Raw genomic sequence first — 24,585 nt, 5'->3', positions numbered from 1 at the left:
CATATCTGCCCCTTGCCAGCCCCCATTCACCCCCAGAGCTCCCAACCCTCGTCCTAAGCTTGTTTCTTGTGTAGTTGAGGCTCTTGTGTGCATTCTTGAAGGTTTTGAGGCAAGAAGGGGAAAGAGATCAAGAGATAGGAGAGCCATCCAAGCATCATTGTGTTTTTCAGCTGTATCATTGAGGTATATCTCGTTTTTCCCCTGTTTCTATGCTTAAGATTTCATTTAAGACACTCTTGATCAATTCCTCAAGCTTGTTTGTGCTTAATGTTCCGTAATAAGTGGATTAGCCTTTAGATCTAGGCAATATTGAGCTCCAAGAGCTCAGATCTGTTATCTTTATGGCCCCATGTGGCTTGTTCATCCTAGATCTACCCTTTTGAGGCATTTTGCACCCTAAAATCCACATTAGTGAATATCCACACGTAAAGTTGGAAACTTTACGTGTGATTTGTGTCCTAGAAGTCCAGATCTATGAATGACATGGACTTAAATCGAGTAAATCTGTGTATTTGGTGGATGCATGGCGACGACTCGGCGAGTCGTATAGGTGACTCGGCGAGTCTGGTCGCGAGTCACCGATTTGGTCCCTTCATGATGTGTCGAGTTGAGCCGTGAGTCACAGGGGGTGACTCGGTGAGTTGGGAGCTGAACTCACCCATGATAGGACTCGGCGAGTCAATGCCCTGACTCGGCGAGTCCAAGGCAATCTTCATAGATCAATAACAGACTCGGCGAGTTGTTCATACAACTCGGCGAGTCTTAGCATAAAGTGTTCTTCGGATGAAGATGAACTCGACGAGTTGTTCATACAACTCGGCGAGTAGGATGAAGAGGTTGAACGTCAGTTTAGAAGATGAACTCGTCGAGTCATAGCCCAACTCGAGGAGTAGGATCAGGGACCCAGGTCAATGGTTTGCTAGGGACTCGGCGAGTGGTGATCCACTCGGCGAGTCGGGTCAACTGAAAGTTGACTCTAGCATTGGCTTAGAGCTGGACCAAGGGTAAAATGGTCATTTTACCTAAAGGACAGTTAGCAGTGTTTGATTGAGTATGTTGTGGGAATTGCAGCCGGAGGACTCCCGGAGCAGCAGCAGTTAGTTAGTTCCCGATCAGTTCAGCAGCTGCTTTGAGGTGAGTTACCTTCCAGTAGCAGTGGGTCTAAGGCCACAATGCCGGCCCACCAGTAGGAGACGTATGATAGATGATTGTCTTTGTGAAATCATCTAGGTTTACTATTACCTGTTATGTTATATGCTATCATGATACGTTATATGCAATAGTAGTAGAGTTTGGTTGTTAGGACCGCTGGGTAGTCAGACACCCCAGAACTATCTGACTGTATGTGATGGTATGCTTGTATGTTGGTCTGTTATGTTATGCGATAGTGGTAGCGGGAGGGGACCAGCCCTCGAGGATCGGTTGTTAGGACCGATGGGTAGTCAGCACCCCAGAATGGCTTGACATGGGTAGTCAGCACCCCAGAATGGCTTGACACGGGTAAGACGGCACCCCAGAATGGCCGCATGGGTAGGTCGGCACCCCAGAATGGCCGTACCGGGTAGTCAGGCACCCCAGAATAGCCTGGCAGTATTTATGTTATGTGTTTGCATGGTATGTGGTACGTTGGGGGAGCTCACTAAGCTTTGTGCTTACGGTTTTAGTTTTTGGTTTCAGGTACCTCCTCAGCTAGGGGAAAGGAGCCGGCCCGGTAGCAGCATGTCACACACACACTCTTCGGTTTCCGCATTTACGAGATTCACTGGGATTGTACTCTGATATTTGATGGATTGTATGGTTTGAATATTAAAACGTGGTTTGCGATGTGTTATGGCGTGATCAAACAATGCATTTATTTATTAATGTTTTCTAAAAGTAATATTTTAAAATGAAATTTTTGGACATGAAAATTGGGTCGTTACATTATTAGTAGAATCAATACACAAAACATTATTTCCTGAGTTATCTACAACAGATACAACTTCATACACACCATCACAAGGTAATGCTTTAAAATAAAGAACATTATTAAAGAAAGCATCAATAGAACCAACTTCATTATTAAACGAAAAGGTAAACCCTTGTTTGTACAAAGCATGAAAGGAAATAATATTTCTTGCCATTCCTGGCGAGTAACAACACTTATTCAAATCTAAACTAAACCCACTACTTAGCGATAAAGTATAAACTCCAATCTTGGTGACAGGTGAAGCTTTCCTGTTCCCCATGATCAAGTTTATTCTTCCTTGCTCCACATCCTCACTTCTTCTTAGTCCCTGCAAGTCACAACAAATATGAATACCACAACCGGTATCAAGGACCCAAGATTTCGAATGGGGTGAGTTATTAGAAATGATAGTGTAAATACCTGCATGGTTCGGTTTGACTTTCCCATCCTTCACATCCTGTTGGTACTTTGGGCAGTTCCGCTTCCAATGAGCTTTTTCATGGAAATAGAAGCATTCAGCCTGTTTTGGGTCAGAAGAAGGAGTAATGAAACCTTTCTTGGTTCTACTTGAAGAAGAGCCATCAAGGGTCCGAGCCTTGGTACCCTTCGAAGATCTCTTTCTCTTCCTCCCTCGACTTTTCCCGATTGCCAAAACCGGAGTTGAGTTTGGAGTAGGAGTGATAGCAACCGACTTCCCCTTAAGACCTGATTCTGTAGTCTTGAGAAGTCCCTGAAGTTTGCTGAGTGTGACCTCTTCCTTATTCATGTGATATGTCATGCGGAATTGATCATAGCACGATGGTAAGGAGCGCAAAATTATATCTATTGCAAGCTCCTCGGGGAAGTTCACATTAAGCTTCAGCAATCGATCCACATATCTTTGCATTTTCTGCATGTGGCTCGTGACGGAATCCCCGTCCTTCATCATGGTTGTTATCATGGAGCAGATGATTTCGTACCTCTCTTGTCGTGCACTTTGATGGTATCTTTCCATCAAATCTTGGTGCATTTCATAAGGTAGAAATCCTCATAGGACTTTTGGAGTTCTGCTGTCATTGTGGCCATCATGATGCATCCTACTTTCATAGCATCCCTTTCATGTGCCTGAAAGTCAGCGATCTCCTGAGGAGTTGCAGTGGTCTCATCAATCTCCTTAAGCTCCTTGTCAAGGACATATTCTTTGTCCTCGTAGCGGGTAATCATCCTGATGTTTCTGATCCATTCATTGAAGTTGGATCCATCAAAGGTGAGTTTCCCACACATACTCATAAGAGTAAAGGAGCCATTAGGATTCGAGCCAGAAGCATTATTTGAAGACATCTGAAAGAGAAGAACAAGTTTAGTGTAGATACAAGAGAGTCCTTAATAAAACACCCAAATGTAATATTAAGGCTAGGATCCAATCACAATATAATATAACTTAGAAGAGGTATGCCGTAATCTAAGCTATACCATATTTGAAAGGTAGGTGAATGACGATTCACCAATTTCCACCATGAAAACCGAAATATTAGATATTAGGTTTTATTGGTTTTTAGAAATTCCTAGATTCTTTGAGATTCAATGAACTTTTCAAAGGCATGTTTCAATCTCGAGAGTGCCCTCCAAGTTTTGTGACTGGGATACCGAGGATCACAAAACGAGGTGTGAAGTAACCATGCAAATCACTTGGTACCCTTAAAGTTTATCACTCAATCGATGTTCCGGTAAACCACACACGCTCCACCGATACTATAATAAACCTTAAGTCACCCTTTACCTCCCTTGTTAAGTCCAAGTTAGTGTGCCGGTTAACCACACACACTCCACCAATGACTTAGACAAAGTGTAAAGTGTAATTTCATGGATTAGCACCTTATTCACAATTTCCTAAAGTAACTAAGATTGGGAATTTAATAAAACATTTAGTTACTTTATAATATTCATCATACTTTGAATGAGAGTTTATAAGTCCTTGTCTTACCCGTTCGGCTAACGACCCTCCACCAGTCAAGCAAGCGGTGGGTGAGAGTAGACACCCATTAAGTCACCATTTTATAGGCAACAACCTTATACCCACCTTATAGACCGGCTTCGTGAATGAGGCGTACTAGCGGTAAGACGACTTTATTCTTATAGATATATATATAATTATTAAATCATCATAATATAAGTATAAGGGTTGAATTTTAACTTTTAAAATTCTAGGGGTTGGAACTTAAAGTTTTAACTTAACTTTACTTGTTCCAAAACTTGAGGGCAAGTTTTGTAACTTTCAAAATTTTTCATTTCTTGTAACTTATGAGTTTAATAGAGTAATAAAATGAAGACTCTTCATTTTTCTAACTCTTGTGTTCTTTTAATGGTTTTAATTCAAGTGTGACTCTTGGTTTTCCATAACTTGAGGACAAGTTATGGACTCCATTAAAACACATTATGATCAAGAATTAATCTACCACATAGGTTACAAATAATTCCTATGATCATCTAAAACATCATAAGAACAAGAACATGAATATGAACACATTCATAAATTACACTTAAAACTTTGTAATTTTGATAACTAGTTGTTGTAAATGAATTAGCAAAGACATTACACCACCAAAAACAAGTTTTCAATTACCAAAACAGTTTAGGGTAATGTTTCTAATTCATTTCCAGCAACTAAATCGAAATTCTGCAATCAGTCGACCCTACTCGCCGAGTGCATGAACTCACTCGCCGAGTTGGTTGAAGATACACATGAACTCGACGAGTCCCCCCTATAGACTCGACGAGTCCACTCGCAGACAGCAAGATTTTCGACTTTTTTTTTCAACTTTTAAGCACAAATAAAAAACAAACAAGCCTAGGCTCTGATACCACTGATGGGTTTTGAGCATTCTAACACTTCCTAAGTGTACATGCAACCCTAATAACCTTGGATCTATGTTTGTCTAATTATCATGCAAAGTTGAATTCCAAGGTTATATTCCTATCTAGCATACATGGGGAACAATTTTAACTTAAAGTATAGATAGAATAACTTACCTTGTTGTTGTTTGTGTTCCTTGAAACCTTGTGAGCCTAGCACCCCAAGTGTGATGCCTCAAATGCTTCACACAACACCAAATGCTCTTGGAAGAACTTATGAGAGAACATACACTTCTTGAAATCGGCCAAGCCCTCTTGTTTCCTTAGTGTAGCCGATTTTGGTGGAGAACATGTTTCTTATATAGTGTTGACACATCTAGGGTTAAACCCTAATGTGTCATGACTCTTCATTTCCATGACCCATGGGTTTGTAACTCCCATGGAGCATCCATGGAGCATCCTATGGGTGGAACCCAACTTGATAATCCATGGAGCCTCTTAGCCCACTATACAAGATATGGATGATTTACATAATTAACCCATATATTTAATTAGTTATCTTTTGATCACATAATTAATTCTAAATTAATTCTTGATCAAACTAATCAAATAATATTATTAATATATTAGAACTTATAATATATTAATAATCTCCAAGTGTTATTTCTCTCATTTAGTCTATCCAATTGCATGGTGCCATGCAATCCAAATGGACCATGCCGGGTCGGGTCAAGTACATACCAGAAATAGTTATGGACTTAGATACCTTATCCAACACATGCCGGGTCGTGTCAAGTACATACCAGAAATAGTTATGGACTTAGACACCTTATCCAACAGTATTTGTCTCAGAGGATCATCATATATTGTCCAAAACAAGTACAGCTACTAGGGTACACATATATCCTATTCTCATTCTCTTGAGAGTGACTAATCACGCCTCATCTGGCCAGCTGCTCACACACCTAGTCACCCATGAAACTTCCACCAATCTTACAGCCACTCGTGCATGCTAATCATATATAACAATGGGCCCCATAGATAGTCGAATACTAGTGTAGCACCCAGTTCCTGGTATGTAAATCTTATTTGAGTATTTTCCATTTTTAGCCTTGGACTCGACGAGTCATAGATCCGATTCGCCGAGTAGGGACGGGACCCGGGTCACGTTTAAGTTGGCGACTCGGCGAGTCCATATCCTGGACTCGGTGAGTCACCGCTGTTTGATGAAACCCTAAGTTTCAGGGGTTTGCACCCTATTTAAACATCATATCCGCCCCATGCCAACCCTATTCACCCCCAGAGCTCCCAACCCTCGTTCTAAGCTTGTTCCTTGAGAGTTTGAGGCTATTGTGTGTGTTCTTGAAGGTTTTAAGGCAAGAAGGGGAAGTAGATCAAGAGGAAGGAAAGGAATCCAGACATCTTTGCACTCTTTCAGCAGTTTCTTTGAGGTATAATCCGTTTTTCCCCTGTTTCTATGCTTATTACTTCGTGAAAGTCATTCTTGAGCCAATCCCCAAGTTTGTATGTGCAAATTATCTCATAATAGGCTGATTGGCCCTTAGATCTAGGCATGGTTGAGCTCCAGGAGCTCAGATATGTTGCCTTTATGGACCCTCATTGCATGAAGACCCTAGATCTACCCTCTTGAGTACATTTTGAACCCTAAAACCCTCATGGGTGAATATCTACACGTAAAGTTGGAAACTTTACGTGTGATTCGTGTTCTAGGAGTCCAGATCTGTGAATGGCATGGACTGGAATCGAGCAAATCTGTGTATTTTGTAGGTGCATGGCAACGACTCGACGAATCTCCGAATTTGTCCCCTTTTCGTAGTGTCGAGTGTGAAGTGAGTCACGGGGTGTGACTCAGTGAGTTGGAAGCTGAACACATCTATGGAGGAACTCGGTGAGTTGATTCCCTGACTCGGCGAGTTCAAGGCAATCTCCTTAGATCAAGAACAGACTCGGCGAGTTGTTCATACAACTCGGCGAGTCTCCGCATAAGTGTTCATAGGATGAAGATGAACTAGACGAGTTGTTCATACAACTCGGCGAGTAGGAAGAAGGACTTGAATATCAGTTTAGAAGAAGAACTCGTCGAGTCATAGCCTAATTCGACGAGTAGAAACGTGACTCAGGACAATCGTCTGGATAGGGACTCGGCGAGTTGGAGAGCCAACTCGGCGAGTCGGGTCAATTGAAAGTTGACTCTGAATTTAACTTAGGGTTTGACCAGGGGTAAAATGGTCATTTTACCCAAAGGATAGTTAGCAGTGTTTGATTGAGTATGTTGTGGAAATTGCAGCCGGAGGATTTCTGGAGCAGTAGCAGCCAATCAGTTCCCGATCAGTTCAGCAGCTACTTTGAGGTGAGTTACCTTCCAGTAGCGGTGGGTCTACAGCCACAATGTCGGCCCACCAGTAGGAGTCGTATGTTAGATGATTGTCTTTGTGATATCATCTTGGTTGCTACTACCTGTTATGTTATATGTTAGCATGATATGTTATATGTGATAGTAGTATAGTTCGGTTGTTAGAACCGAAGGGTAGTCAGACACCCCAGAAATGTCTGACAGTATGTGATGATATGTTTGTATGCTGGCCTACTATGTTATGCGATAGAGGTAGTAGGAGGGGACCAGTCCCCGAGGATCGGTTATTAGGACCGATGGGTAGTCAGCACCCCAGAATGGCTTGACATGGGTAGTCAGCACCCCAGAAGGGATTGATACGGGTAGGACGGCACCCTAGAATGGCCGTATGGGTAGGTCGGCACCCCAGAATGGCCGTACCGGGTAGTCAGGCACCCCAGAATAGCCTGGCAGTATGTATGTTATGTGTTTGTATGGTATGTGGTACGATGGGGGGAACTCACTAAGCTTTGTGCTTACATTTTACAGTTTCGGTTTTCAAGTACCTCTTCTTCTAAGGGGAAGGAGCTGGCGCGGTAGCGGCACATCATGCACACACTCTGGTTTCCGCATTTACGAGATTCACTGGGATTTGTACTCTGATATTTTGATGGGTTGTATGGTTTGGCTTTTAGACATGGTTTACGTTGTGTTATGGTTTGATCAAACAATGTTTTTAATTGTTAATGTTTTCTAAAGTAATGTTTTCAAAACCCAATTTTCGGGCGTGAAAATTGGGTCGTTACAAGTTGGTATCAGAGCCATGGTTTGAGGGATTCGGACTCACCTTCGGGGGTGTCTGAACTCAAATCGAGGGATTAAAAGATTTTTTTAAAAGAAAATGTTTTATAAATGGAGAAAAGAGCTTAAGAAAGAACAAATTGTGTGTGGTGTGCGCGACCGGCCGAGCTCAAGTAAGTATTCCCCAAAGTACCCATACAAGTTTATGTTATATTTATCAGCCTTTGTAGAACAGCATGCTAGAATAGGACTAAGGATTTAGGAGTGATGCCTTATGTGCCTACTTTATGTGTTCCACCTATATGAGAATTGCATGCTAGTATAGAGTAGACAACAGTAGGGTAGCCTGTTAGGGTGTGCCTGATAGTATGAGTTAGCACGGTGTGCTAGTTCAGTTTCTCTCTATGAGAGAGGAATTGTTTGAGGTTGTTTCCCTTGTCTGAATGCTGCTTGCTTCGTGCTACGTGGGACTCCGAATGATGGGAATTAGCCATTAGGCAAATACATCACATCACATGCGATCAGATTTGAATAATCTTAGAGTACCGGATTTGATCCTACTGCGCAGCTCTTGTTTGAGTCCAAACGTTGTAGGGACGAGTCGGGTACTTGAAGGATTATCTGAGTCTCATCGCATGTGATGGTATTCAGGTGATGGCTAATTGGCATTACAAGGAGGCCTGCAGCAGCTGAGGACTGGATCGAGTAGAGCCGGAGATTTCCCTAAGGCGAGCCTGGGATGAGTATAGTAGTAACCAGCCTTAGTGTAAGGGACCTGGTGGAGTCGAGGCAGTCCTTGAAGAAGGTACGGATAGATGTGGAAGGTAGTATGGGCCCATACTACTGAAAGCAGAGGATCCGTACCCGAACCAAGGAAGGCCAAGACAAGACCAGGGAACTTGTAAGTAGTTGTGATCCCTCAGGAAGTATCAGTATATCTAATGATTGTTGCGATGTATTGTAGAATGGTGGTACTTCGATCGAGGCCGGTGGATGGCGGTTCTGGAGAGGGTTCAGGTTCGGGATCAGGTTCCGAGCCGGTAGATGAGGGGCTACGCAAGTTCATCGCGTCAGAGATCACCAGAGGCATTCTTGAGTCGACCCCCATTCTCTTTGGGTCGATCAAGGAAGGGATTATGGAGTTGATGGAGGATCGCCTACGGGCATTCAGGAGTGATTTGGCATCTACCCAGTCGGGATCTCGCACACTGTCCTTCAAGGACTTCAGGGGCAGTGGTGCGCCGGACTTCCATGGGGTGAAAGACTTTATTGCTGCCAGGCCATGGATTGCAGACATCGAGTCTGCACAGTTGACTAGCTTTTTCCCCGAGGGGTCAAAGGTGAGATATGCAGTGGGGTGTTTACAGGACCAAGCCCGGGATTGGTGGGAGTCAGTGGGTGACTCGTTGGGAGCCTCAGCTATCGAGGCTATGACCTGGTCGGACTTTGTGACCAGCTTCAGGGCAGAGTTTGCACCGGCTGTCGAGCTTCAGCAGCTGGCCAGGGAGTTTCTGGATATGAGACAGACGACGGAGACTGTGGCGGAGATCACCGCCAAGTTCCGGGAGAGGGCTTTGTTGGTGCCCCAGTATGCTGGTGACGAGGATATGAGGAGGACTCATTATCACGATATGCTTCGAGCTGACAGCCGGGAGCATGTTAACTTTTCGTCTTGCCCTACCTTGGACTCTATGATTGTCAGGGCGAGGGAGAGGGAGATAGATTTGGAGCACATCCGGAAACGGAAATTAGAGGAGGGACAGGCAGGAGGGGCTTCGGGGAAGAAGCCCAAGGGATCAAATGGTAGGCCGAAAGGCCAGTCAGGACCGGGCCGCTGCAAGAAGTGCGGCAGGCTGCACGAGGGGGCGTTCAGGATGGGATCATCAGGTTGCAACAAGTGCGGCAAGTCTGGGCATATCAGCAGGGATTGCACTGCTCCGACAGCAGTTATTCAGACATTAGAGTTGTTGTGTTTCCACTGCAACCAGAGGGGCCACAAGAAGGCCAATTGCCCCCAGTTGACAGTTTCAGCGCCGGTGAAGGCGCCAGCTCCAGCGACCTTGCAGATCACGGATGGCCGACAGGGCAAGGCAGAGGCTCCAGTGGTGAGGAGCCGAGCATTCCAATTGACTACCGAGGAGGCACGCGCCGCACCCGATGTGGTGACGGGTATGATTCTTTCCCTCTATCTTTTGTTTTATGATGTTATGATATTGATATGTGCTCCGTGTGTATATGTATGCATTAGGATCGTTCCATGTGAATGGCATCCCAGTTCAGGTATTGTTCGACTCGGGTGCATCTCGATCGTTCGTTTCTCTTGCGCTTAGCAAGAGGTTTCATGAGACTTCAGGCGAGTTAGATTGCCCTTTAGAGGTAGAGATTGCTGATGATCGATCGGTGCGAGCATCGATGGTGTTTCGAGATTGCGTTCTGCGTTTGTTTGAGGAGCGTTACCTGGTGGACTTGGTTCCCATTCCATTGCGTGGGAACAAGGTGATTATTGGCATGGATTGGTTGAGCCCTAATGGGGCGGTGATAGACTGCACGCAGCAGCTAGTGCGGGTCAGGACCCCAAGCGGGGGAGAGTTAGTGATTCATGGCGAAAGGCCGCAGTGTGGACCCACTGTATGTCAGTAGCGAGGGCTAGGCGCTATCTTCAGCAGGGATGCGCAGGATATGTCGCGTATGTGATGGATACCTGGGAGGCGGGTAAGGCGACAGTGAGCGAGGTTCCGGTGGTTCGAGATTTTGCAGATGTTTTCCCGGAGGAGCTACCTGGGATACCTCCGGAGCGACAGGTGGAGTTCAGGACTGACCTTATCCCCGGTGCGGCTCCGATAGCCAAAGCACCGTATCGGTTGGCTCCTCCCAAGATGCAGGAGTTGTCTATGCAGCTACAGGAGCTGCTAGACAAGGGATTCATTCGTCCGAGCAGTTTGCCTTGGGGAGCCCCGATTCTATTTGTGAAGAAGAAGGATGGGTCGCATCGGATGTGTATAGATTACCGGGAGTTGAACAAGGTAACGGTGCAGAACCGTTACCCACTCCCGAGGATTGATGACCTCTTTGACCAGCTTCAGGGAGCATCTTGGTTCTCCAAGATTGACTTGCGTTCGGGTCAGGGAGGAGGATACGCAGAAGACCGCATTTCGGACGCGCTCCTACCGGGTTCATGGACCTCATGAACCGCGTTCGCAGACCGATGCTGGATCGGTCTGTGATAGTCTTTATTGATGACATTTTGGTTTATTCCAAGACTCAGGAGGAGCATGAGGAACATCTGAGAGAGGTGCTGGAGGCCCTGAGGAGAGAGAGATTGTATGCCAAGTTCTCCAAGTGTGAGTTCTGGCTACGCGAGGTGCAATTTCTTGGGCACCTCGTCAACCAGAACGGGATTCTGGTCGATCCGGCCAAGGTCGAGGCCGTGATAAGATGGGAGGTTCCGAAGTCTCCATATGAGATTCGGAGTTTCCTGGGATTAGCAGGCTACTATCGGAGATTTATCCAGGATTTCTCCAAGATAGTCGTACCCGTGACGCGGCTGACGAAGAAAGTCGTGGTCTTTCGGTGGGGACCCGAGCAGCAGGCTGCATTTGAGACACTAAGACAGAGATTGTGCGAGGCGCCGATCTTAGCCCTGCCAGAGGGCGTAGAGGATTTTGTGGTTTACATTGATGCATCCATTTCAGGGTTGGGCGCAGTTCTGATGCAGAGGGGGCATGTCATTGCCTACGCTTCGAGGCAGCTCAAGCCTCACGAGGCGAACTACCCGACACATGATTTGGAGTTGGGGGCTGTGGTTTTTGCCCTCAAGATTTAGCGACATTACCTCTACGCGGTTCGATGTACCATCTACACGGACCACAAGAGTCTGAGGTACCTCATGGATCAGCCGAATCTGAACATGAGGCAGCGTCGGTGGTTGGATGTGGTGAAGGATTATGATTGCGAGATCCTTTACCACCCAGGGAAGGCCAACGTGGTGGCCGATGCGCTTAGCCGCAAGGCGGCGCCGATCACGGACGTATGCATGAGGATGACCGTAGTGACTCCCCTATTGGAGCGAATTCGGGAGGCTCAACAGGAGGCTATCAAGGAGGAGCATCGGAAGAGCGAGCGCGTGGTGGGTCAGGTGTCCTCCTTTGATTATGATAGCCAAGGACTATTGAAACTACACCGTAGGGTGTGGGTGCTGTATCACGGAGACGTGCGCCAGATTTTGATGGAGGAGGCGCACAAGTCCCGATTCTCTATTCATCCCGGGGCGACGAAGATGTATAGGGATCTTCGTCTGGATTATTGGTAGCCCTGCATGAAACGGGATGTGGCATGGTATGTTGAGCGGTGCTTGACCTGCAGGAAGGTCAAGGCCGAAAATCAGAGACCGCATGGTAAGATGCAGCCGTTGGATATTCCACTGTGGAAATGGGAAGATATCACGGTGGATTTTATTACGAAGCTTCCTAGGACCGCGTGTGGAGTGGATTCGATTTGGGTCATCGTGGATCGATTGACCAAGAGTGCTCACTTTATTCCGATTCAGGAGAGCATATCGGCTGAGAAATTGGCCGGCATCTATATCAGGGAGATCATGGCGCGGCACGGGGTGCCGGTATCGGTGTTCTTGGATAGGGATGTGCGTTTTACTTCCAGATTTTGGAAGAGATTTCATGACGAGTTGGGCACTCGTTTGCATTTTAGCACCGCCTTTCACCCGCAGACGGATGGTCAGAGCGAGCGGACCATCCAAAATTTGGAGGATATGTTGCGGGCATGCGTGCTAGACTTCGGTGGTAGCTGGGATACCTATCTTCTCCTAGCCGAGTTCTCATACAACAACAGTTATCACGCGAGTATTGACTGTCCTCCTTTTGAGCTGTTGTACGGACGAAGGTGCAGGACCCCGATATGCTGGGGTGAAGTTGGCCAGAGAGTCATGGGGAGCACCGAACTGGTGCTCAAGATGACCGAGAGGATCCAGCAGGTCCTGAGCAGGCATCAGACCGCTCAGAGTCGGCAGAAAAGTTACGCCGACAAGCGTCGATCCGACTTGGAGTTCCAAGTCGGGGATATGGTTCTCCTGAAGGTGTTGCCTTGGAAAGGCGTCATTCGATTCAGGAAGCGGGGCAAGTTGGGCTCGAGATTCATCGGATCGTTCAGGGTTGTAGCCTGGGTGGGTAAGGTGGCGTATAGGCTGGATCTGCTAGCCGAGCTCAGCTAGATCCACAACACTTTCCATGTTTCTCAGATGCGGAAGTGCCTAGTGGACGATTCAGTGGTAGTGCCGTTAGAGGATATTCAGGTTGATGACAGCCTGAATTACATTGAGCGCCCAGTCGCAATCCTCGACAGGAAGTCGAAGGATTTGAGGAACAAGAGGGTGGAGCTAGTGAAGGTGCAATGGCAGCACCGTAGGGGTTCGGAATGGACTTGGGAGCCGGTGGACGAGATGATGGAGCATTACCCCAAGCTGTTTCAGGATCGAGCAACAGACTTCGAGGACGAAGTCTAAAATAAGTGGGGGAGATTTGTAGCACCTGGTTCCTGGTATGTAAATCTTATTTGATTATTTTCCATTTTTAGCCTTGGACTCGGCGAGTCATAGATCCGACTCGCCGAGTAGGGACGGGACCCGGGGCACGTTTAAGTTGGCGACTCGGCGAGTCCATATCCTGGACTCAGCGGGTCACCGCTGTTGGATGAAACCCTAAGTTTCAGGGGTTTGCACCCTATTTAAACATCATATCCTCCCCATGCCAGCCCCATTCACCCCTAGAGCTCCCAACCCTCGTTCTAAGCTTGTTCCTTGAGAGTTTGAGGCTATTGTGTGTGTTCTTGAAGGTTTTGAGGCAAGAAGGGGAAGTAGATCAAGAGGAAGGAAAGGAATCCAGACATCTTTGCACTCTTTCAGCAGTTTCTTTGAGGTATAATCCGTTTTTCCCCTGTTTCTATGCTTATTACTTCGTGAAAGTCATTCTTGAGCCAATCCCCAAGTTTGTATGTGCAAATTATCTCGTAATAGACTGATTGGCCCTTAGATCTAGGCATGGTTGAGCTCCAGGAGCTCAGATATGTTGCCTTTATGGACCCTCATTGCATGAAGACCCTAGATCTACCCTCTTGAGTACATTTTGAACCCTAAAACCCTCATGGGTGAATATCTACACGTAAAGTTGGAAACTTTACGTGTGATTCGTGTTCTAGGAGTCCAGATCTGTGAATGGCATGGACTGGAATCGAGCAAATCTGTGTATTTTGTAGGTGCATGGCAACGACTCGGCGAGTCGTTCATGTGACTCGGCGAGTCTCCGAATTTATCCCCTTTTCGTAGTGTCGAGTGTGCAGTGAGTCACGGGGTGTGACAGTGAGTTGGAAGCTGAACTCATCTATGGAGGAACTCGGCGAGTTGATTCCCTAACTCGGCGAGTTCAAGGCAATCTCCTTAGATCAAGAACAGACTCGGCGAGTTGTTCATACAACTCGGCGAGTCTTCGCATAAGTGTTCATCGGATGAAGATGAACTCGACGAGTTGTTCATAAAACTCGGTGAGTAGGAAGAAGGACTTGAATATCAGTTTAGAAGAAGAACTCGTCGAGTCATAGCCTAACTCGACGAGTAGAAACGGGACTCAGGACAATCGTCTGGATAGGGACTTAGCGAGTTGGAGAGCCAACTCGGCGAGTTGGGTCAATTGAAAGTTGACTCTGACTTTAACTTAGGGTTTGACCAGGGGTAAAATGGTCATTTTACCCAAAGGACAGTTAGCCGTGTTTGATTGAGTATGTTGTGGGAATTGCAGCTGGAGGATTTCCGGAGCAGTAGCAGCCAATCAGTTCCCGATCAGTTCAGCAGCTACTTTGAGGTGAGTTACCTTCCAGTAGCGTTGGGTCTACGGCCACAATGTTGGCCCACCAGTAGGAGTCGTATGTTAGATGATTGTCTTTGTGATATCATCTTGGTTGCTACTACCAGTTATGTATATGTTAGCGTGATACGTTATATGTGATAGTAGTAGAGTTCGGTTGTTAGGACCGAAGGGTAGTCAGACACCCCATAAATGTCTGACAGTATGTGATGATATGTTCGTATGCTGGCCTGTTATTGTTATGCGATAGAGGTAGTAGGAGGGGACCAGTCCCTGAGGATCGGTTGTTAGGACCGATGGGTAGTCAGCACCCCAGAATGGCTTGACATGGGTAGTCAGCACCCCAGAATGGCTTGATACGGGTAGGACGACACCCCAGAATGGCCGTATGGGTAGGTCGGCACCCCAGAATGGCCGTACCGGGTAGTCAGGCACCCCAGAATAGCCTGGCAGTATGTATGTTATGTGTTTGTATGGTATGTGGTATGATGGGGGGGAACTCACTAAGCCTTGTGCTTACGTTTTACAGTTTTGGTTTCAGGTACCTCTTCTTCTAAGGGGAAGGAGCTGGCGCGGTAGCAGCACATCATGCACACACTCTGGTTTCCGCATTTTTGAGATTCACTGGGATTTGTACTCTGATATTTTGATGGGTTGTATGGTTTGGCTTTTAGACATGGTTTACGTTGTGTTATGGTTTGATCAAACAATGTTTTTAATTGTTAATGTTTTCTAAAGTAATGTTTTCAAAACGAAATTTTCGGACGTGAAAATTGGGTCGTTACAACTAGATTCTACCCTAAGCCCACAACCAAACAAGGAACATGAAATAAGGCTAAACCAAACATTCTCAGGCTATAAAATCTTAGTTATGTATAACTATGATACATACACTAATCAACCATAGTAATGATGTCAATTTTATTTAACATACAAGAATACCTCATAGGCTGTCATGCATCACAAAATAAATAATTCTATCATGCAATCAATTTTATTTAACATACAAGAATACCTCATAGGCTATCATGCATCACACAATAAATAATTCTATCATGCAATTCCTGGAGATTCTTAGCCTACCACTAGCATGCGGTTCTATCATAATCATAACAAATAACAATGTGGTATCTTGGGGTATACTTTCTTGATCCGGCTTATGGTACACATCACATCATTCCTTGGTTACTTTTGAAATCAATTTTTTAAAACCAATTTGAAAACCCTTTTGTAGTTCCTTAGTTTAAGTTTAGATTCACACGTATGTTCATCCAATTCTCTCAAACCATGGCTCTAATACCAACTTGTAACATCTAAAAAATCAGAGTGAAAATTTCATTTTTCAAGAACAAAACAATGATCATAATTGTTTACTAAACATTGTTTCAAAAGTGATAATCAATAATCAGAGTGTCCTAAAACCCAAATAACATAAAATCTGAAGGATGTGCACGATCACGCATTCACCTTGCCACGATCATCTGAAGTATATGAAACCATAAACTAAAACTGTAAGCAAAATCTTAGTGAGTTCCCCCAAAGTACCATCACACAAACATATAACAACATGCATATTGTGTCCACAGCTAACTGACTAGATTATGTTGGAAAGTGTGTTCAATATCATTAACTATTAGTAATATTTCTAATAATAACAGGGTCCTTTTGGGTTGCCCTCAAGAGCCAAATTGAGTAGAATAAATAAAGGAGAAATTGGTTTATTAATTATTATTGTTAATAATTAATTATAAACTAATTGGAAATATATTTTGGGAATTACTTAACAATTTAATTAATCAAAGTGTTGAATATTCAAATAATTAATAGTTGGTTGTTCACGAATACTCCAGAACCTTAAGAAGAAGGGTGATGGACAAGAATTCTCTTAGGATGAAGGGAATTTCGTTCTTAGGGTTATCCATTCACATTGGCTTGAAGATAGAACCCTTTAAGGAATCCAAGGCTATAAATAGGGCCTTTGAGATTCGTTCTTCCTTACTCATTCTTAGCTTGAAGTTTCGCCTGTTCTTCCTCCTCCCATAGGGACAATTTCTAACCCTCTTTGGGTTTTTGAAATTGACCATTTTCCTAGTTATTTTTATTTCACTCTTTGGTGTCATTGGGTGTGATACCATTAGAGGGATTTTAGTTTGGGTCCTCTCATCCAAGCAACTTCATGGAGGATAAAGATCTCAAGCATGGAGATCAAGGGCTACATAAGAGGTATGCTTTTCTTCTTTATGTTTTGTTTTCTAAGGTAGATGTAACTAGCATGAAACCATAGATCCTAGGGTGCATGTACACTTAGATATATCGTTGGAAACCCAACAGATTCCTTGAGTCCTCAACATGAGTATGGCTTGCCTCCCGAACCACAGCTCATGCCTGGCTTACGCCTAAGCCCACAACACAAGCCTGGCTTTCCCTTCGGTCCCACATATTATGTTTTGCTTTCTCCCATGTTTGTTGGCTTCCACACAAAGTAGTATCTCCTCAACCAACCATATAATGTCAACATATACAGACCAAATAACATATATCTAGTAATGAGATAATAAAATAACTAGTCAACAGTGTCACAGGTAGGTCTATAACATCCTCTAAACTAGGATAGATAATCTAGTGGGCAGACATTGGTGCCTTCAAACCACAAGTACTGTGAGCAGAACTCACCTCTTAATATGAAAAGATCGCTGAACAGGACACTTCTCTTACTATTAGCTCTACTGATCACCTATTCAATGGAACATGACCAAACTTAACTTATAATCAAAATACCCTTAAGTAAAACTTTATCAAACTCTAGTCAAAATCAAAAACTCAATCGAGTTAACTCAGCTGAGTACATTGGGTGTACTCATCCTGTACGTGGGGCGTACTCGACCTTTGACCAAATTATGGGGTGTTGACTACTCTACCTGCGACGTACCATTTGGTATGCCCAACATACGCGACTGCCTTCCCTCCCCCTATTAAGAACATAGTGCTTTAAGCTCCTTCATCAAATTCCAGATCTAGTCCTCAGATGTTGTCCTTAACCATAAAGTTTCCAACTTTATGGTCATGTATGGTTATTAAGTTCTCAAAACCAAAAAAACCTAACTTCTTAACTCATTTAGACATTCTAGTTCATGTATGGAAGGGGAAAAATAACCAAGATCACATTTTTATGCTTCTAAACACTCCAAAATGTTTGAAAGGATAACTTATAAGAACTACAGTAACCCATACTCATAATACCAAGCTAATGGGACCAAAAGAACACAAACCCAAGCCCAAACAAGATCTCAACATAGTTTCATCAAGATCAAAGCTTTCTACCTTCCAAAGATGTCAAATGGTGATGTGATTCTGGATCTCAACATAACACGAAGGGGAGTCTTTCAAGAGAGAGAGAGAGAGGGGAGAGAGAAAGAAAGAGAGAGAGAGAGAGAGAGAGAGAGAGAGTGTGTGTGAGAGAGAGAGAGAGTAAGATATATATATATATATATATATCATATGCAAAAAGGATAGTGGAGTACCACTGACCTTGAAGAGATTCAAGAGTCAACCAATGAAGGAACCTTAGAAGATACTAGCTCTCAACCAGAGGATGAGACTCCTTTTGAACCCATTGACAATTCGTTACCTCTTCATCGATCTAGTAGAGTTATAATGCCACAAACGTTCTATGATTTCCATATAACATTAGACGGTGACATGTTTATCAGTGATGGTACACTGGCAAATTTAGATGGGCCAGCTAACTACAAGGAAGCGATGACAGGCCCTGAAGCTGCCAAGTGGAAAGAGGCAATGGATAGCGACATCACGTCCATGTATGATAACCAAGTTTGGAATTTTGTTATCAAGAACATGGTCGAAAGATAGTTGGTTGCAAATGGATCTTAAAGAAGAAGACCGACATGGATGCAAAGATACACACCTTCAAGGCATGATTGGTTGCAAAAAGTTTTACTCAAACCCTAGGGATTGACTATGATGAGACATTCTCATCAATGACCAAGATAAAGTCTATCAGGATAATGCTTGACATAGCTACCTTTCATGACTATGAGATATGATAAATGGATGTAAAAACCGTTTTCCTTAATGGGAAGTTGGCTAAATATGTTTACATGAGTAGCCAGGGGGTTTTGTAGATGCAAGGTTTCCTAATAGAGTGTGTAAGCTTGAGAAACCTGTTTATGGATTGAAACAAGCATCTCGTGGGTGTGATCTTTGCTTCCATGAGAAATTCAAATAATTTGGTTTCTTTAATGATTCATGTGTGTATGTCAAGGCTGGTAGGAGTATAGTAACCTTTCTAGTATTATATATTGATGACATACTAGGAAACGACATTCCAATTTTGCAAGAAGTAAAATCTTGGCTTGGAAAGTGTGTTGCTATGAAGAACTTAGGAAAGGCAGCCTATATTCTTGGGATAAGAATCTTAAGGGATAGAAAGAAAAGACTAATTTCTCTTATTCAAGGTACATACTTGTATAAGGTACTAAAACATTTTTTTATGAAAATTCCAATAAAAGAGAGCTACTATTGAGAGTAATGCCAAGTTACCCTAGTACAGATGAAGAGATAACAGAAATCAGTCGAAGCCCATACGTTTTAGCTATAAGATTGATCATGTATGCTATAACATGTACTCGCACTGATGTTTCTTTTGCTTTAAGCATGGTCAGTTGCTTTCGGGGAAATCCTGGCAGAGCTCACTGGACAGTAGTGAAGAACATTCTCAAGTATCTGCGAAGGATAAAGGATCTGATTCTAGTCCTTGGTGGCAGTTATACGTTGAGAGTAAGTGGGTATAGTGATGCCATCTTTCAAATAGATAGATACAATCTCCGTTCTAAATCTGGATGGGCGTTTCTATTAAATGGAGGTGCAGTCAGTTGGAAAAAATCCAAGCAGGACATGGTGGATGATTCTACTTGTGAATCAGAGTACATAGAAGCGAGTGAAGCATCAAGACATATGGACAGAAAGTACCATTATATCAGACATAGAGTTGAAGACGGTCATCTCATAGTAAAGCGAGTTTCTTCAGAAGAGAACCCTATAGACCTTTTCAAAAAGGCTCTGACTAGGGTTAAACATAGTCATCATGCTAGGAGCATTGGTTTGAAAGACAATATTTTTTTTAGTAGTTAGATGTTTAGTTTGAAACTTGTAATGGAATAAATGTAATTGATTTTGGTTATTGAATAATAGAGATTATATATAAGTTTGTTTACTGCCATTGTCAATTATTTATTCTTATGTTTCAATTTGCATGTTCTACTTCCTGAATAATTTAATTATTCGAAGCTCCACAGTCGCTCATACTTTAGGAAGTAAGTATTGAGTGAAGACTGTCATGAATTGGATTGTAGATTGTCTAAGGAGTTTAGGCATAGCAATTGTGTTGCTAAAATATTCATGAGTATGTAGAAAATGTAAATTTGAGTATTGGATAAACGCACATTCAGAGAACTACTTCACGGATTCTATCACGAGTAATTTTGAGACAATAATATATTATATTCTTAAAATCGAGATATATGAGTTTAATTTACAAGTCGGTTGTACATTGGTATTGTGAAAATGCATCAGTAACTTGGTGTTATAAAACGTAGTGTCATGTATGATTTAGTAAGTAAAGGATACAAACATATGAGTCAAAGTTTATTCGTTCATTTTTTCCTAACAGGAAAAGCAATATCTTTGGGAGCCTCGTGATTTGATGTTGACTTATAGTGTTGGGTACAACCAAGACTAAATTGATGTGTTCAATTAGTAAGTCTTATGAGGTCATCACAAATCAGGAAATCAGGAAACAAAATTTTAGACAATGATATTGATTCTAATCCATGTCTCGTGTCCATATGATATCTTGTAGAATGAAGTAATATTTGATCACTTATCTTAGGACTGAAGTCTGATCAGAGGCTGGAGTTGCTTTTGGAAGCACCCTTTGCTGATAATTTAGAAGTTATACTGACAATTATAGTTATAGACTTATCCAAGTGGGAGACTGTTGGATTAGGTATTTAAGCCAATAACTAAATTGGTATATACTTGAATTATTAACAAAGTTTTTTTGGGTTGCACTCAAACCTGATAATTGAATATGATGACTTTTAGAGTAAGAGAGAAAGATAATGATTTATTGATTTATTATATAATTAATAAATAGAAATAAATGATTTGTCAATATATTATGAGAATAATATATTAATCAGAAATAATGTTATTTAATTAAAATTTTATCAGAAATTAATTAGAACTAATTTTAGGATTAATTGAATTAATTAATAGTACAAGGACCTAAACTTTAATTGTTCAATAGCTGAACAAAAGGGTTCTGGAACCTTCCCCATAAGAGTAGACGGTTTTGGGGTGATTCTAGGGTTCTAGAATATCCTTTAAAGATAATTACGAAACCACATAATTACCTAATTTGAGATATTATTATTTTAGTCAAGTAAAGGTTATCTAGGGTTTCTCTATCAACTATAAATATGACCTTCCACCCTACAATTTCCGGCCATCATTATTGCTAAAAGCCAGCCGAAATTTCCCCTCTCTTCTTCTCTTCAAGTTTCTTAATTGCTAGACTTTGAGTGTGAACCCTTAGAGGCATGAGATTTCTAGTGCTAACTTCCAAGAGTTTTTCAAGAATGATTGTTTGATTGTTTACTACAACAATCAAAATGTATATAATCCCTAACTTGTTTATGATTTTGAAATTAGCTAGGGTTATAGGGTTCTTGTTGTTGAATATAATGTTACTTCAGTAATATTATGACTAGATCTAATAGATTGCATGTACTTAAATGTATTAGAATTTATCTGTGTTATTACATGTAAAATCCATCAATCTATGCCACCACCATCACAACCACCTACAATCACTGTCCATTGGTACAACCACTTAACATTACCACCACCCAAGGACCATCATCAACTCTACCACCACTATCATTTATTATTTTTTATAATTAATATAATATATCTATACATATAATTTATAAAAAAAAAAAAAAAAAAATTTGACGAAAACAAGAATGACAATTATGTCATTTTATATTATTCAACTTGTATTTTTTTGTCAACTAAACTTAATATAAAATTGGATTTAAATTCTATTTATCAAAAACCAAACAAAATAAGACTTCCAATTATTTTACAAATATTTTGCAAACCTATGATACCTAAGTTTAATTGTAATATTTAATATACAAATTATTTAACAAATTTAACATTATTATACAAATAATAAGTATATACCAACTAAATTTGAGCCGATCATTTTGATTTCTATTAATTACATATCTCTACTTGATTTTTTTACCATTACCAACCCTAGCACGACGAATCTTACCACCTACAACTGTTTTTCATTCGAATTAGATGGACAGATGCATCGTCATTGGTTTTTAATGATGACGACTTGCATCACTACTCGCAATATGTCCTACATGCTATCACAAACCTTAGTGGGTCGGTGAAGTACTCAAGCTCCATGTCCACTTTCGAGCTTTCATCCATTTCACGGAACTCTTGATAACCACCATCTTCGCTCTCACCTACTTCTCCACTCTCACAAATATAATTATATTTGTGTATGTGTGTCTCAACTCTCAAAGGTCGCCTTTACGATAACATGACAAAAGAAACTTCTATTTTAGCTCACAACTCTATCTTCCAAAAATAAAACCCCTAGTGCTTCAATTTATCCCACTCAGTTTAACATGACAAAAGAAACTTCTATTTAAGCTCACAACTCTATCTTCTAAAACAAACCAACACTGCTTCAATTTATCCCCACTCGATCCAGTTATTCTAATGGGTTTACAAAGAGTTCACGAGGTCAAATTTGCGTTCATATTTGTGATCTTAAGTGTGGTGACAATTTCTCATATGACACTCGGTGCAGATGACAAAGATAAGGAAGAGTGCACGGAGCAGTTGGTGGGACTAGCGACATGTTTGCCATATGTTGGTGGCAATGCAAAATCTCCCACACCGGATTGTTGTAATGGTTTGAAAAAAGTGTTGAACACTAACAAGAAGTGCTTATGTGTGGTGATAAAAGATAGAAATGATCCGGATTTAGGCCTCACAATAAATGTCACGCTTGCATTAGGCCTCCCTACAGTGTGTCAAGCTCCTGCTAATGTTACAAAATGTCCGGGTATGTACATAAAGTATAGTATAATTGCATGTTTTCCCCAATGGTAAAGTTGGAATCCATAAGTTCTCAAATTCAAGTATGGGTGTCACTCTTTCTGTTAATTTATAGTCCATGTCCATATACAATATATACACATATCATTTGTTTCATACATTTATAAAGGATGCATACTTATTGCACATGTACGTATGTCGTTTTGGTCTTATTTGATGTATCTCTATCGAACATTTTGCAAGCCATATACCTTTTAACAGAACTGAAAGAATTACATGCATGATTAATTGGACAAAAAATGTTTTTTTTTTTTAATTAGATGCTGACTATATATTATATACTTTTGAATATTATATGTAGAACTTCTCCATTTGGCTCCAAATTCAACGGATGCTCAGGTTTTTCTTCAATATGGCCACTCTACTACTGTTGGTGCTCCTGCCAATAGCCCTGTTCCAAGTGGTATATAACATTTTATTTATGTTTCAATATTACGTATTTAAGTAATTTCTTGGAATGAATATATATAAAATGTTCAAACAATGTTTGTTAATTTTATGTAGCTATTGCTAACGTGACAAGTGGAACGAGTACTAAGCGACCAAGTGGCAACGTGAGTGGTACTGAAAGGACATGTTTAAAATGGAAACTCATTCTTATGGGTGTCATGTCGTGCATTTTGGCTTCAACTATCGTTATCTAGATTTCTAATGGTCTCATATTTGTGTATTTTGTAGAGTGGTGTATTGGTTTTTTTAACTTATTGTACGTCCGAGCATCATCTTTTTTCCCTTTTCCAATTTAAATAAAATTTAACATACACATTATTGTATACATTCTTTCTCTTAGTACCACTAGCTATGAATGAGAGAATTGGCACTAAGTGTACAGATACACATTATTGTCTATAATGTTTCTCTTGTACACCTAGCTATGAATGAGAATTGGCATTAAGTGTAGAGATATGTTATTGTATACTTTCTCTCTTAGTACCACTAATGAGAATTGGCATTAAGTGTAGGGATATGTTTCTTATGTAGGTACAAAACTACACATTTTTTTTATTTAAATCCATGGACATATGACTATATCTATAAGAATTAACTTCTATTGTGGCTCGACTACAATCCCTTTTATGTATTTTGGGTGGCCACAATCTCTTTTATGTATTATGGGTTGCATGTGTGTTGAGTAATCGGTCTCAAGCCAAAGAATGAAAAATCATTGTAGAGAGGTTTACTAAAAAGTCTTTTCAATTAGAGAGTTAAAACTTTATCAATTGGTGGGAGGACACCTTACTAGAAGCGGTCCTAGAGAGTATTGACATTTATTATATGTCATTTTTTAATGCTCCTAAAATGGTTATTAATCTCTTGGTAAAGTTGAGATTAAGATTTTTTTGGGGTTGGTTAGGCGGGAGAGAAGAAGATATGATGGATAAAATGGAAAAGATGTTGGCATCTAAACATGAAGGTAGGTTGGGTATATCTACTCTTTTCTCTTTTAATAATGTTTTGATTTCTACCCCAAATTTCTCTAATATTTTTTAAAAGATAATATGGTACTGTTAACCTACATTTAACAAAAACCGATCTCATAAAAACATATACAG

At 41.7% G+C, this 24,585-nt stretch overlaps 1 protein-coding gene across 1 annotated transcript; it reads left to right on the top strand.

Annotated features, from left to right (window-relative positions):
- Positions 1–22,491: 22,491 nt before the first annotated feature.
- Positions 22,492–23,807, top strand: LOC145006603 (non-specific lipid transfer protein GPI-anchored 14-like). The gene is made up of 3 exons (XM_078965681.1): positions 22,492–22,979; positions 23,334–23,435; positions 23,537–23,807. The coding sequence occupies exons 1-3, from the start codon at positions 22,631–22,633 to the stop codon at positions 23,674–23,676; spliced, it is 591 nt and encodes a 196-aa protein (XP_078821807.1). The 5' UTR covers positions 22,492–22,630; the 3' UTR covers positions 23,677–23,807.
- The last annotated feature ends 778 nt before the right edge of the window (positions 23,808–24,585 follow it).

This window comes from Lactuca saligna, chromosome 7 (genome assembly GCF_052625555.1).
Source record: "Lactuca saligna cultivar CGN05327 chromosome 7, ASM5262555v1, whole genome shotgun sequence".
NCBI classification, from domain to species: Eukaryota; Viridiplantae; Streptophyta; class Magnoliopsida; order Asterales; family Asteraceae; genus Lactuca; species Lactuca saligna.
The sequence above is the reverse complement of the archived record's forward strand: the minus strand, read 5'-3'. Positions and strand labels throughout refer to the sequence as shown.

Excerpts from the sequence above, each read along its gene's own strand:
- LOC145006603 (XM_078965681.1), top strand. The coding sequence starts at position 22,631 with ATGGGTTTACAAAGAGTTCACGAGGTCAAATTTGCGTTCATATTTGTG. Across the intron at positions 22,980-23,333 it reads TAATGTTACAAAATGTCCGG|AACTTCTCCATTTGGCTCCA; the intron begins GTATGTACATAA and ends TATTATATGTAG. Across the intron at positions 23,436-23,536 it reads CAATAGCCCTGTTCCAAGTG|CTATTGCTAACGTGACAAGT; the intron begins GTATATAACATT and ends AATTTTATGTAG.